We start from the raw sequence: 13,062 nt of genomic DNA, 5'->3' as shown, positions 1-13,062 counted from the left end.
ATCTAGACACAAAATGTCTGTCAATTGACAGCAGAACTGTCAAGAAAGGTTGAGAGACAGTAAAAGCGCACCTCAATGGCTGTAGCTTTTCAGTCAAGTTGGAAGAACAGATCAGTGATGTCCTAATGAGATCAATCAGTAGGAGGTGTTCATAATATCTCCAGTTTCCAGGCAAACTTTCAAAGTACATTTTCATGAACATTGTAATAGAGTGGTGATTCTCTATACGTGAAAGAAGGCATTGAATCCAGCAAGCTCGAAACCCCAAAAGAGGCAGACTCCTCCACAGAATCGTTGTGGGTGGTGATACCGTGCCCCAGGAGGGACTTAATACTGGGAACGATCTATCGTCCCCCTGATCAAAATGCTCAGGGAGACCTTGAGATGAGATATGAAATTGAGGAAGCATCCAAACTAGGAAAGGTGGTAGTAATGGGTGACTTCAACTACCCGGACATAGACTGGCTGCATATGTGTTCCAGTCATGACAAAGAAGCAAAGTTTCTAGATATTCTAAATGACTATTCCCTAGATCAGTTGGTCATGGAACCGACCAGAGGGACGGCAACCCTGGACTTAATCCTCAGTGGGGACCAGGACCTGGTGTGAGATGTAAGTGTTGTTGAACCGATTGGGAGCAGTGACCACAGTGCTATTAAATTAAACATACATGTAACTGGCCAATTGCCAAGAAAATCCAACACGGTCACATTTGACTTCAAAAGAGGAAACTTCACAAAAATGAGGGGATTGGTAAAAAGAAAGCTGAAAAACAAAGTCCCGAGGGTCACATCACTTGAAAATGCTTGGAAGTTGTTTAAAAACACTATATTAGAAGCTCAACTGGAGTGCATACCGCAGATCAGAAAAGGTACCGCCAGGGCCAAGAAGATGCCGGCATAGTTAACGAGCAAAGTCAAGGAAGCTCTTAGAGGCAAAAAGTCTTCCTTCAGAAAATGGAAGTCTTGTCCGAATGAAGAAAATAAAAAAGAACACAAACTCTGGCAAAAGAAATGCAAGAAGACAATAAGGGATGCTAAAAAAGAATTTGAGGAGCACATTGCTAAGAACATAAAAACCAACAACGAAAAATTCTATAAATACATTCAAAGCAGGAGACCATCTAGGGAGACAATTGGACCCTTGGATGATAAGGGAGTCAAAGGTGTACTAAAGAACAATAAGGAGATTGCAGAGAAGCTAAATGAATTCTTTGCATCTGTCTTCACAGTGGAAGATATAGGGCAGATCCCTGAACCTGAACTAACAATTGCAGGAAGGGATTCTGAGGAACTGAGACAAATAGTGGTAACGAGAGAGGAAGTTCTAAGCTTAATGGACAATATAAAAACTGACAAATCACCGGGCCCGGATGGCATCCACCCGAGAGTTCTCAAAGAACTCAAAGGTGAAATTGCTGATCTGCTAACTAAAATATGTAACTTGTCCCTTGGGTCCTCCTCCGTGCCTGAGGACTGGAAAGTGGCAAATGTAACGCCAATCTTCAAAAAGGGATCCAGAGGGGATCCCGGAAATTACAGGCCAGTTAGCTTAACTTCTGTCCCTGGAAAACTGGTAGAAAGTATTATTAAAGCTAGATTAACTAAGCACATAGAAGAACAAGCCTTGCTGAAGCAGAGCCAGCATGGCTTCTGCAAGGGAAAGTCCTTTCTCAGTAACCTATTAGAATTCTTTGAGAGTGTCAACAAGCATATAGATAGAGGTGATCCAGTGGACATAGTGTACTTAGACTTTCAAAAGGCATTTGACAAGGTACCTCACCAAAGGCTTCTGAGGAAGCTTAGCAGTCATGGAATAAGAGGAGAGGTCCTCTTGTGGATAAGGAATTGGTTAAGAAGCAGAAAGCAGAGAGTAGGAATAAACGGACAGTTCTCCCAATGGAGGGCTGTAGAAAGTGGAATCCCTCAAGGATCGGTATTGGGACCTGTACTTTTCAACTTGTTCATTAATGACCTAGAATTAGGAGTGAGCAGTGAAGTGGCCAAGTTTGCTGACGACACTAAATTGTTCAGGGTTGTTAAAACAAAAAGGGATTGCGAAGAGCTCCAAAAAGACCTCTCCAAACTGAGTGAATGGGCGGAAAAATGGCAAATGCAATTCAATATAAACAAGTGTAAAATTATGCATATTGGAGCAAAAAATCTTAATTTCACATATACGCTCATGGGGTCTGAACTGGCGGTGACCGACCAGGAGAGAGACCTCGGGGTTGTAGTGGACAGCACGATGAAAATGTCGACCCAGTGTGCAGCAGCTGTGAAAAAGGCAAATTCCATGCTAGCAATAATTAGGAAAGGTATTGAAAATAAAACAGCCGATATCATAATGCCGTTGTATAAATCTATGGTGCGGCCGCATTTGGAATACTGTGTACAGTTCTGGTCGCCTCATCTCAAAACGGATATTATAGAGTTGGAAAAGGTTCAGAAGAGGGCAACCAGAATGATCAAGGGGATGGAGCGACTTCCTTACGAGGAAAGGTTGCAGCATTTGGGGCTTTTTAGTTTAGAGAAAAGGCGGGTCAGAGGAGACATGATAGAAGTGTATAAAATTATGCATGGCATTGAGAAAGTGGATAGAGAAAAGTTCTTCTCCCTCTCTCATAATACAAGAACTCGTGGACATTCAAAGAAGCTGAATGTTGGAAGATTCAGGACAGACAAAAGGAAGTACTTCTTTACTCAGCGCATAGTTAAACTATGGAATTTGCTCCCACAAGATGCAGTAATGGCCACCAGCTTGGATGGCTTTAAAAGAAGATTAGACAAATTCATGGAGGACAGGGCTATCAATGGCTACTAGCCGTGATGGCTGTGCTCTGCCACCCTAGTCAGAGGCAGCATGCTTCTGAAAACCAGTTGCTGGAAGCCTCAGGAGGGGAGAGTGTTCTTGCACTCGGGTCCTGCTTGCGGGCTTCCCCCAGGCACCTGGTTGGCCACTGTGAGAACAGGATGCTGGACTAGATGGGCCACTGGCCTGATCCAGCAGGCTCTTCTTATGTTCTTATGTTCTTGTGTTCTAACTGTTAACTATGTAATTTGTGCAGTTATAGGACTGACAATCCAGACTTGAGGACAATCCTTATTAGATGAAAATGAAAATGGACTGTGCCACTGAAAGCTGAAGGTGAGGGCAACAGCATTTTGGAATACTTCCCTATAAACTGAAAACTAGCATATTAGGGAGAGGACTGAGATAGAACCTTTTCTCCTAATGTGCTAGTTTTCTACTTGCAGGGAGTACTTTAACATTTAAAAGTTATATTCCCCCACATGTAGTATGACGTCTCAGTCTATTGTTCAAGTTCAAACTGCTGCTGAGGTGGGTTTATAAACCTGACCTAAATAAATGTATTTTGCTCCAGTCTGTTAACCTCCAATCTAAATGCCTGTTGTCTTTCTTTGTAGTTGGTCCCATCACAATTTACTATTATTAATTAATTAATTAATTACATTTATACCCCACCTTTCTTTCACCATGGAACCCAAGGCGGCATACATGTTTCCAGGCAGTCTCCTACCCAGGCACTGACCAAACCCAAATCTGCTTAGCTTCCACAAGGTGGTGGCTTCATGTGCCTTCAGACCATAGCCTGGGACAAGAAGAGTTTCAATTTTAAGCCATTATTTTCTTCAAGTTTCCATTGCAAGAAAGACAGCTAGGCAGTTATGGACTATTTGCTGTTTTTAGAAGACAATGTAGACGTAAATAACACATTGTTCATACGCAGTGTGCATTTCTTGCACGCTGTGTGGCTTTCTTGACTGCTCATATACTTTAACTGCAAGGTTCAAAGATTATGCCTCTTACCAACATTGACTGTGATGAAAAGACCTGTCAAAAAAAAATGCCACAGCTTTAACTGTATCGTAAAAAAAAAAAGTTAACAGAACACATAAACAATAAACCAGGGATAAGAGAACCTTTGGCCCTCCAGATGTTGCTTCAGTACAACTCTCTTCATCCCTGGTCATTATCCATGGTTGCTGGGTCTGATGGGAGTTATAGTTCATTAACATTTGGAGAGCCAAAGGTTCCCCACACCTGATCTAAACCAAAGAGACAGACTGAATGCCTATCCTGTTACTGTAGGCCTTAGCATAGTTTGCTTGGTAGTAGGCACCAAGATTATGGTGAAAATAGTAATGAGACACTTGTTAATGGACTTGAAAACTTGTAGATCACCACTTTGATTATGGTTAGAGGAGCACTTAACTATGTGCATGCAGAAATGAATAACTTGTCACTTAGCTTCTTAGTACATATTGTTATGGGTTTGGGGTCAGATAGTCCCTTCAGCCTATCACCTGGAACCCTGCTCCTGGTGGTGAGAAATCTGCTCCACTGGCCAGATCTCCCTTTGTTAGTCTAATAGAGTGGCCAGGTGAGTTAATAGGCCTATCAAGTGCCCATTAACTGGTGAATGAGTCAGGGAGATCCTATTGTTATTGAAACTCTTCAGGAGAGCCCCCTCCCCTTCCTGAGGCCAAGGAGAGGCTTGAGTTTGGAGTTGAGTCTGAGGAAAGGCTGGGGAGTGGAGGCAGGCAGAGAGGCTGGCTCTCTGCACCATGACTCTGGGGTGTCCCCTGTAAGGAAAAATGCAAGATCTATTGGATTGCTGATGCCTTGAACCCCTCCATCCTAAGCTCAGGTTGGAATGTGTGTAAATAAATAAACCATATTTCATAAAGACACCATAGACTCTGCTGACCTTCTTTCCAAGGAAACCAAACCGTGGGCAAGCGCAGGGACCCCTAGAAATCTCTCACCGCTTGAAGATTGAAGTGGCATGCAACAATATCTATGAACATAATTTCAGTGATTTAGCATCAGTTAGCACACTCACACTATGGAAAGCCATTGCCATCTGTTTCATCACTATAGTGATTCGTCATCTAGTGTGGTATCACTGTGTCAAGTGGCTACAACAGTCTTGTTTATTAACACAAATAACATGGATTGCAGCTGGAAGCCATTATGCTGAAAGAACTCTGCTCCTGGGCAGAGGAGCAAGGGAGGGGGGAGGCTAGGAGGTAGCACTTTCTCTCAGGAATGCCACGGCAAGGGCTTGGCCTCAGCCGTGGAGTAGTGGGGAAAGTCCTCCTGCCAGAAAGAACGCTGTTCAAGCTGCTCATGGTTTGGGCAATCCCAGGCTCTGCCATTGGCCAAATGAACAGGTATACATAATTTTAATTACTTCAATATGTTATAAACAGGTTTGGAGATCAAGTCTGTCAGTCAGGATACAGAATTGTAGGTCAGGCATTGTGGGTGACAGGCCTGTGGCCCTTACTCATGAAATGAAAGTATTGAGATGGAAAACAAGGGCTTAGCACTCAACACTTGAATTAAAAAGTTTGGTTTGGTGATGGTCACCCTGAGAGAGAGACGGAGGAAAGAGTGTTGGAGTGGTACTGTTATCTTCCACCTGACAGCATGGGGAGCACCTACCACTGGGCCTTAGTTTGTTATCTGTGGCTCTTAACTTCCAACTGTATATTGTGTCAGTTGATGGTGCTAGGATGTGTCTGGGTGAGTAGGTAGCAGGGAGTTGCAAAGATGCATTTTATTTATACTCACTTGTATTTTAACCTGTTTTTATTGTTGTACACCGCCCTGAGAGCTTATTGCTAAAGGGCAGTATAAAAGCACAATAAATATATAAATAAATAAATAATAAATAAATAAATGCTGCACACATTTCAGTGGCAGTGGGCAGGGGGAGGTATACTCAGGGTGGAGGGGCTGACCACCATCTGTTTAGACCACCATGTTTAGTCCCTGTCCCTGGCTTTAGCCCTCTCCTACAGAAGTTACTGGTAGCTTATCCACGGATTCCTCTGGTCTGGTGGTGCTGTTATTGAATGCCAGGTCAGTCTATAATGAGACCATACTCATCCACGACTTGATAGTGCATGAAGGGGATGACTTGGCATGTATCACTGAGACTTGGATGGGTGACCTGGTTGCACCTGGTCTAACTCAGCTGTGCCCATCTGGGTACTTCATACAGAACAAGGCTAGACTGAGGGGTCAAGGGGGAGTGTTGCTATTGTCCATAGAACCACCATCTCCTTCACCATAAAACCCCATGATCTTGGGATGGGCTTAGAGGGTCTGTACCTCGTGTTAGGCCAGAAAGACACACTGGGGATGCTGCTGATCTGCTGGCCACCCTGTTGCCCAGTGGCATCCCTGACCTAAACACTCTGGCGTGGTGTTGGAGAACCCCAGAATTATAGTTCTGAGTGACTTTAACATGCATCTGGAGGCTAATGTTGGGCTGGCACAGGACTTCATGGCCTCCACCTCCATGACAACCATGGGGCTGTCTCAAATGGTCATCAGTCCAATACATTGGGCAGGGCATATCTTTGATGTAAAAGAGTTATTTTGAATGGTCCAGAGATTACTGACTCCCGCTGTGGGGGAGGGGCCTCTGGCATATTCAAGGACCTGCTGTAACCAATTTGCTACACACTTTAAGGTTAAAGTCGCTTGACTTCGGAGTGACCTTGAATCTCCTGTTGCAATTTCAGATGAAGTACCCAATGCCGGAAGCAATGATGCATTGATCAGTTTCAGAAACTCCCAGCTTATTGACATCAGGCAGGCGCCTTTGCTATATTCATTTTGGCACCTGCTTAAAACTTTTTTGGGGAGGCAAACCTATCGAGACTCATAGATGTTGATGCATTTTAATCTTTTTAGTCTGTTGCTGTTTTAATTGTTTTAATAATATTTTTAACTGTTTCATTGATAATTTTAATATTGTTTGTAAATCACTTAGAGGTTTTCCACAATCAAGCAGTAGTTAAATCTTGTCAAATAAAATGGTTAAAAATCTTTTGATCAAATGTTATTTAAATTATTAAAATAGTATTACAGTCTGCCATTTTGGATACATATTAACTCAAATTGCCCAGGGAATGCAGACTGTCACCTGGTGGATTTGAATTCATTACATAATAAAAAACATGGAATCATCAACATCAACAAAAACCCTTCTTGTACTAGTTGTTCCTCTTTTGCACTCTTAAGTACTGCTGGTGTGACATGTTTTTATCATAGGCAACTGGCATCTGGATCTGTGCAGTACTGTCATACAATGCCAGAACTTCTGAACACCTTGGTGATTTTGTTAAGAATTCTTGAGCGGTTACTGCAGTAAGGGTTTCTGTGACAAGTCTTGCTTAGAAAATGTTAATGTGCTTTTTCCTTTTCCCACACATAGAATAAAATTGATGTACTATCAAACTTCTACCAAATTACAGAATCTCCATGGTTTTATACTATAATAGAAATAGACCTTGCTATCTTTAGACAGCTGCTTAGCAACCCTGCTTTCACTGTTAAACAGCTGGTGTGTTCTTTCCATGTACTATGAAATGTTGCTAAATTTACTGGTGGCTTAAATTCATTTTTCTCATTATGGTACAAATGTTCAAATACTGCAGAAATAAAGTTTGGTAATAACACTCCAAAATTCTCAGTCAGCAACATCTTATTTATTACATTTACATTCCTCCAAGGAGCTTCAGGCTGGCATACATGATTTCCCCTCCTCCTGATCTTATCTGCTCAAAACCCCTGTGAGGTAGGTTAGACTAAGCAACGACGACTGGCCTAAGGTGACCCAATGAGCTTCATGACTGAGTGGGGATTTGAACTCTGGTCTCCCAATTCCTAGTCAACACTCTCACTACTACACCACACTGGATGGACAGATATAAACAGATAATTGAACAGGCCACAGGCATTGGTACTGAGGAACTTTTAACATCTGTGCCAGGCCCACCTTGGGAGGGCCAATTCAAGACTTCATGATGACTATGACAACCATGGGGCTGTTTCAGTATGTCACTGGCCTGCATTCAGCAGGTCATTATCTGGATCTGGTCTCTACTGCTGGGTTAATGGTCTGGAATTGTTGCAGGGGTGTAATGATCCCGTTGTTGTGGTCAGACCACTTCTTGGGTAAGGTTTGGACTAACAGCCACAGATTCCCTCTGCAGGTGTGGAATATAGGACACTGGGCCCAATGTCCTGTAGGACCCTGCAGAGTTGCGCTGCGGAACAGAGAGTATTGAGCGAGCTTGTGTGTGTGTGTTTGAATCTTTGCTAAGATTCTACCTTCCCTGCAAATTAGTCAGACAGGGGCTTTAAGCTTTAAAATAAGAAATAACTACTTTATTCTGGAAGTACATGTTTGATAGGAAAGAGTCCTATATCTAGCTAACTAGCTCAGTTGGAGCAGCAAGCACTGAGCCCAGTGCTCGCCCTCATGCTGGAGGAGAGGGAGAGATAAAGGAATATGTCTGCTCCCCTCTCGAGAGAAAGAAGAAGACTGGGAAGGAGGGAAGGAACTGGGATCAACATCCTTTGCATATGAGTCTAGCAGGAAAGGAGAGACAACAGGAGATCAAAGGGATAGGGATATTCTAGCAACCAAGAGGTCTCCTTTCTAGCTACCCTTTTTAACCCCATGCAGCCTCAACCCACAAGTTGGAGTTGAACCTCATACATTTCTACTCAGATCCTTTGGTCTAGGGGGGAGTCCCTTTTTGTCCCATCTCCAGGGTGTTTTCTGTGGTGTTGCACCAACTGCTGAATCTCGTCCCACTGGAAACTTGACTAGTATTAACACTGCTGGCATTTCAGTGCCTTTGGAAAGACCTGTTGTTTGCCTAGACATTTATGGGAAGTTGAGCTGCTGCTGAAACTCTGGGTGTTTCTGACTGAACTTTGAAATGCTGTGTTTATTAACCTGCTCTTAATTGTCTGGAATTGTTCTTGTTTTAATGATTGATTCATTGATTGATTGATTATCCGCCCTTCACCCAAAGGTCACAGGGCGGGTTACAACAATTTTAAAATAGGACATTAAAAACAATTTCCCCTTGGGGAAAGGCCATAGCTCAGTGGTAATCTGCCTTGCATGCAAAAGGTCCCATGTTCAATCCCCGGCATCTCCAGATTGGCCTGGAGAGAATCCTGCCTGAAATCCTGGAGAGCCACTTCTAGTCAGTATACACAGTGCTGAACAAGATGGACCAGGGTTCTGACTCAGTATAAGGCAACTTCCTATGTTGTTTGTAACCTAAAATCATGACAAAACCTGCCCTGGGATTACATGATGAAATGCAGGCTAAAAATATCTGCAGTCAATCTTAAATGAATATGTAGGCCACTTCCAGCCCCATCCTATTCACCTACATTTCAGCAGTGTATGAAGCACCCCTTTGAGGGAGAGAGAGAAATAACTTTTGCTTTGTCATACCGCTTCTCCAGTTAATGAAATGGGTGTCCTGCCTGAGGATCTACTGGTAAGCAACAGGGAAAGGCCAGGCCAGGTGAGGATTATTATATACAACAGAGGAAGACCCCTGATGTATGTAGTAAAATAATAGTTTAGGGGTAAAGCCCATCAAAACCTATGGAGACCAACCATTGCACATGTACACTGCTGCCCTCAGGCTACTAGTGAATTTTGGCAGCATAGAGGCATGAGCCAACACCTGGCTTGGGGTGGCAGTTAAGCTGAAGGAAAGCAGATGGCCTGCTACTTGCCTCCCCACTTAGGGCCCAAATGGACCTCCCCATGGCCTTCATGGGGAATTAGCCTGTGGATAAATGTCAGTGTTGCATCTCCTTAGTGGGGCCAGTTTCTCTCTTGCCTAAGAATGACAACAGCACACTATGAAAGTTTCTCATGGTTCTCTGCTTCCACCTTTTGTCCTTGAAAGGCAATTTCTGTCTTCAGAGCCAGGTCCATGGAGCCAGCTCTGGGGAAAATTGGCTCAACCGCTCTGTTTGAGCCAGGTGCTTCCCATCTCTGGAAGGGTACCTTGGTGACGGTAGCCAAAACTGTCTCCATGGAGTCAGGACACTTGAGTAGGAGATGGAGGGTAAAGAGAAAACATTCTCCTTGCTCTGCTTTTCTTGTTTCCAGTTCCTTTTCTCCCTTCTCTTCATGTGCCAATACTTGTATTCATCGAAATAACATTTTGTCTCTAGAGTCCAGAGCTCTTTAGGCTCTACATTGTGTTCAAGGATGAAGGGTAAATGGGAGCTCCATGTTGCTGGGTTTTGTCTGCTGCTTTAATTTTGGGGTAATCCCAAGTTTTACATTTTTTTTCTCCTCAAGACATTCCTTTAAGTGGTAAGCTGGATGGGCCTGTAGGACAAGTTTTGCAATGGAATCCCGGCCTTCACCTTCATTCCCAAAATAACTCCAAATAATGTGCTTGGGGCTACTTTGGGAAGTTATTGAACCAAGAGAAATTGATTTAAGATATTTCTACTGCCATCTAAGATTGTGTTGTAGTAGAATGCTATATGTCTGAGCATTAAGTAACTGGGTGAAAGGAAAGTCAGCATTGTGAAGGACCTGCAACACATTGTTGCAATGTATCCTCACTCCTAAGAGGATGGCACCCGTTTAGGTCTTCAGCCAATCACTGACTGTTAGCCAGGCCTACCTTCAGGATACTATAACCTGTAAGAAGCTGAAGCTGGGCATTCTCTCTCCCCCCCCCAGTTGTCTGTTTTTCTTTTCCAACTGGCTCCCAGGATTCTGTAGCTACTGAACATGCATGGTCCTCTTTGGGCTTTTTGGGGGGAGAATTGCCCCCTAAGGTCATCTTTTTGTTAAAAGGGTTTTTGTGCTTTTGCAAATCGGGGCTCTCCCAAACACACACTGTTGCCTCCATCTTGTTTCTCAGTGGCCCCATTTTAGCTCCAATCTGGTCGGCACTCACCAGATGAGTTTGCTATTAGAGGGACAGATTTTAAGAGAGAAAGACATGGAAGCTAAGATGGGTTGAAGAAGTCTTCATGTTGCAGAAAATGTGTAATAATAGCCTACAGGTCAAATTCTTGCTTTTGGAGTCTTAATCACATTGATATTTCATATGACTGAAGATGCCTCATAAATGTCACTGTTGATCTATGCTTTCCATTCATCCTTGATTTTCTCAATTGTCGTTCCAGCAAACCTTACCTTATGTCTTTTTAAAAAACATAATATATGTGAAAAATATACACGGCGAGCAATGGAATGTTTTTGTCCTTCTTCAAATACTTCCGAAGCATCTTTGATGTTTTAATATATCATGGAATGAAATAATATAACTTTGGGGGGTTGGAATTGCTGTGTTGGTAGGTTTATACATCTTAAAATAACAGAGAACTTTTTTGAAAGGTCATTGGCATGTAAATCTGTCAGTTGCAGGAAAGATAAGAAACAAAAGTTGAACAATTCTTAAAATCAAAATCCTGAACATCTAGAAATCACAGCTGTGTTAAATATGACCCCACATTATCATTTAATTGTTTTTGGTTTTTTGTAGATGACTTTGATGAATTTACATCCAGTAATGATGATATTATTCTCAGAAATATTGCTGAAGATCTTAGACATCGTTTGCCCACTGAAGCAATGCTTAGCTCAGAGCACCTTGCTGTTCAGAAAGTAAGTTTAGCTTTTCAGGCCTTCCTGTGCATCAGGGAGTGTCAGATGGTTTTGTGATTTGGGTCCTCCACTACGGCTGCCTAAGGCTTTGTTCTGATGCAGGTTGCTGAATTATTTATTTATTATTTATTTATTAGATTTATATCCCTCCCTTTCTCCCAGTAGGACGCTAGGGCGGAATGACCTTGTTAAGTCACCATTAGGACTTGAGCTCAGGGCATCGCTCCCCCAAAAAATGTGTTCAGGGAATAAGCCTTAAAAGCCAAAAGCATGTCCTTCTGCTGATGGGTCAGTGCAGGCCAGATGATGCTCCCTGCCCCCTATAATAGCTTCCAGGGCATGCGAGTTCATTATTTTAACAACACAAATATATTCTCTTGCTGCTTGCTAGTTCACCTTCCCCAGCCTGTTGATGCATAGGAGTTAGGTCTGACAGAAAGTTCAAATTGCAGTAGTTTGATATTTGAGCTCTGTCAGCAATCCAAGTATAGAGCTGGGGTGGAGGGGTGGCAAAGCATAGCATCACAGCTTTTCGTACTTAGATTTTTCATAGCTTAGCTGTCTGTGGACAAACATAAAACAAGCAAGGGAAGGCAGTTGTCGCTAGTATTAAAATGTGAGACAGTTGTTCAGCATGACACATGCTAAGACGAGGCAGGTTATGAAAAAGGCTCATTATCCATATTACATTGTATTGGTTCACAAATGATGGACACACAAGAAACCTCAGGTGGGCAACAAAGAATATCTTCCAAAGGCCGCCCTAACGTTTATGAAATTATTCCTCTTTTGTTTCTCACACTCTTCTTGAACCTTGGGTCCCTAGAGTTGTTGGACTACAACTATCATCCTCAGCCACTGGCTAAGCTGGCTGGGGTTGATGGGAGATGCAGTCTGCCACCATCTGGGGGCCCAATGTTGAAGAACACTGCCATAACTATAGTAATTTATAATAACTCACAGTGCAGCATAGGCAATTTTACTGTGGTATACTTTGGCATGGGAGCTTGTGTCTGGTTTGTGGTGGTATTGTATTCTGACAATATTTTATACTGCACACAGTTGGTGGCGTGCTTGGGCGCTGTGTGGCTCTCCTTTTCCAGTTCTTTTCCCCTGTGGGCTTCCACACTTCATTGGGTGTTATCTATCTTTTGTTTTTGTCTTTACTCTTGTGTGGAAGCATGGATTACTGATAGATCATCTCGTTCATAGCGTGTGCATTTCCTGTCTTCATGTGAATGCAGATACAGTATATGCAATTTATGAAACTGACAAGAGCTTCTGGGGCTGGAAACTGGAGTCTGTGACTTTATGTATAGCTGCCTCATATGGTGAGCCACCAGAGCACAGGATGGAATGTCTCCCAAGGTAGCAAATGCTTGCCCAGTATGAGAGTCACTCCACCCAGGCTGGCCACTGGCTCTTTTCAAAAGGAAGTGCTATAAAGTCTTCCTGAGCATCAGTAAACTCTCCTGGCTCTTAGCTTCTTCCCTAGTTCTGACCCCTAGTTTTCAGCTCCCAGATGATGGCTGCCCATTGCTCAGCACTGACAGCCTATTTAATATATG

The 13,062-nt window shown here is 43.0% G+C and overlaps 1 protein-coding gene across 1 annotated transcript in view; it reads left to right on the top strand.

Annotated features, from left to right (window-relative positions):
- LOC133377482 (uncharacterized) overlaps positions 1-13,062 on the top strand; it is a 32,385-nt gene that overhangs the window by 734 nt on the left and 18,589 nt on the right. The window contains exon 2 of the mRNA XM_061611658.1: positions 11,373-11,494. Within this exon, the coding sequence (XP_061467642.1) occupies positions 11,373-11,494 (122 nt within the window). The remainder of the gene's footprint in view (positions 1-11,372; positions 11,495-13,062) is intronic.

Source organism: Rhineura floridana, chromosome 2, assembly GCF_030035675.1.
Source record: "Rhineura floridana isolate rRhiFlo1 chromosome 2, rRhiFlo1.hap2, whole genome shotgun sequence".
Lineage (NCBI taxonomy): Eukaryota > Metazoa > Chordata > Lepidosauria > Squamata > Rhineuridae > Rhineura > Rhineura floridana.
This window is presented reverse-complemented; position numbering and strand designations above follow the sequence as displayed.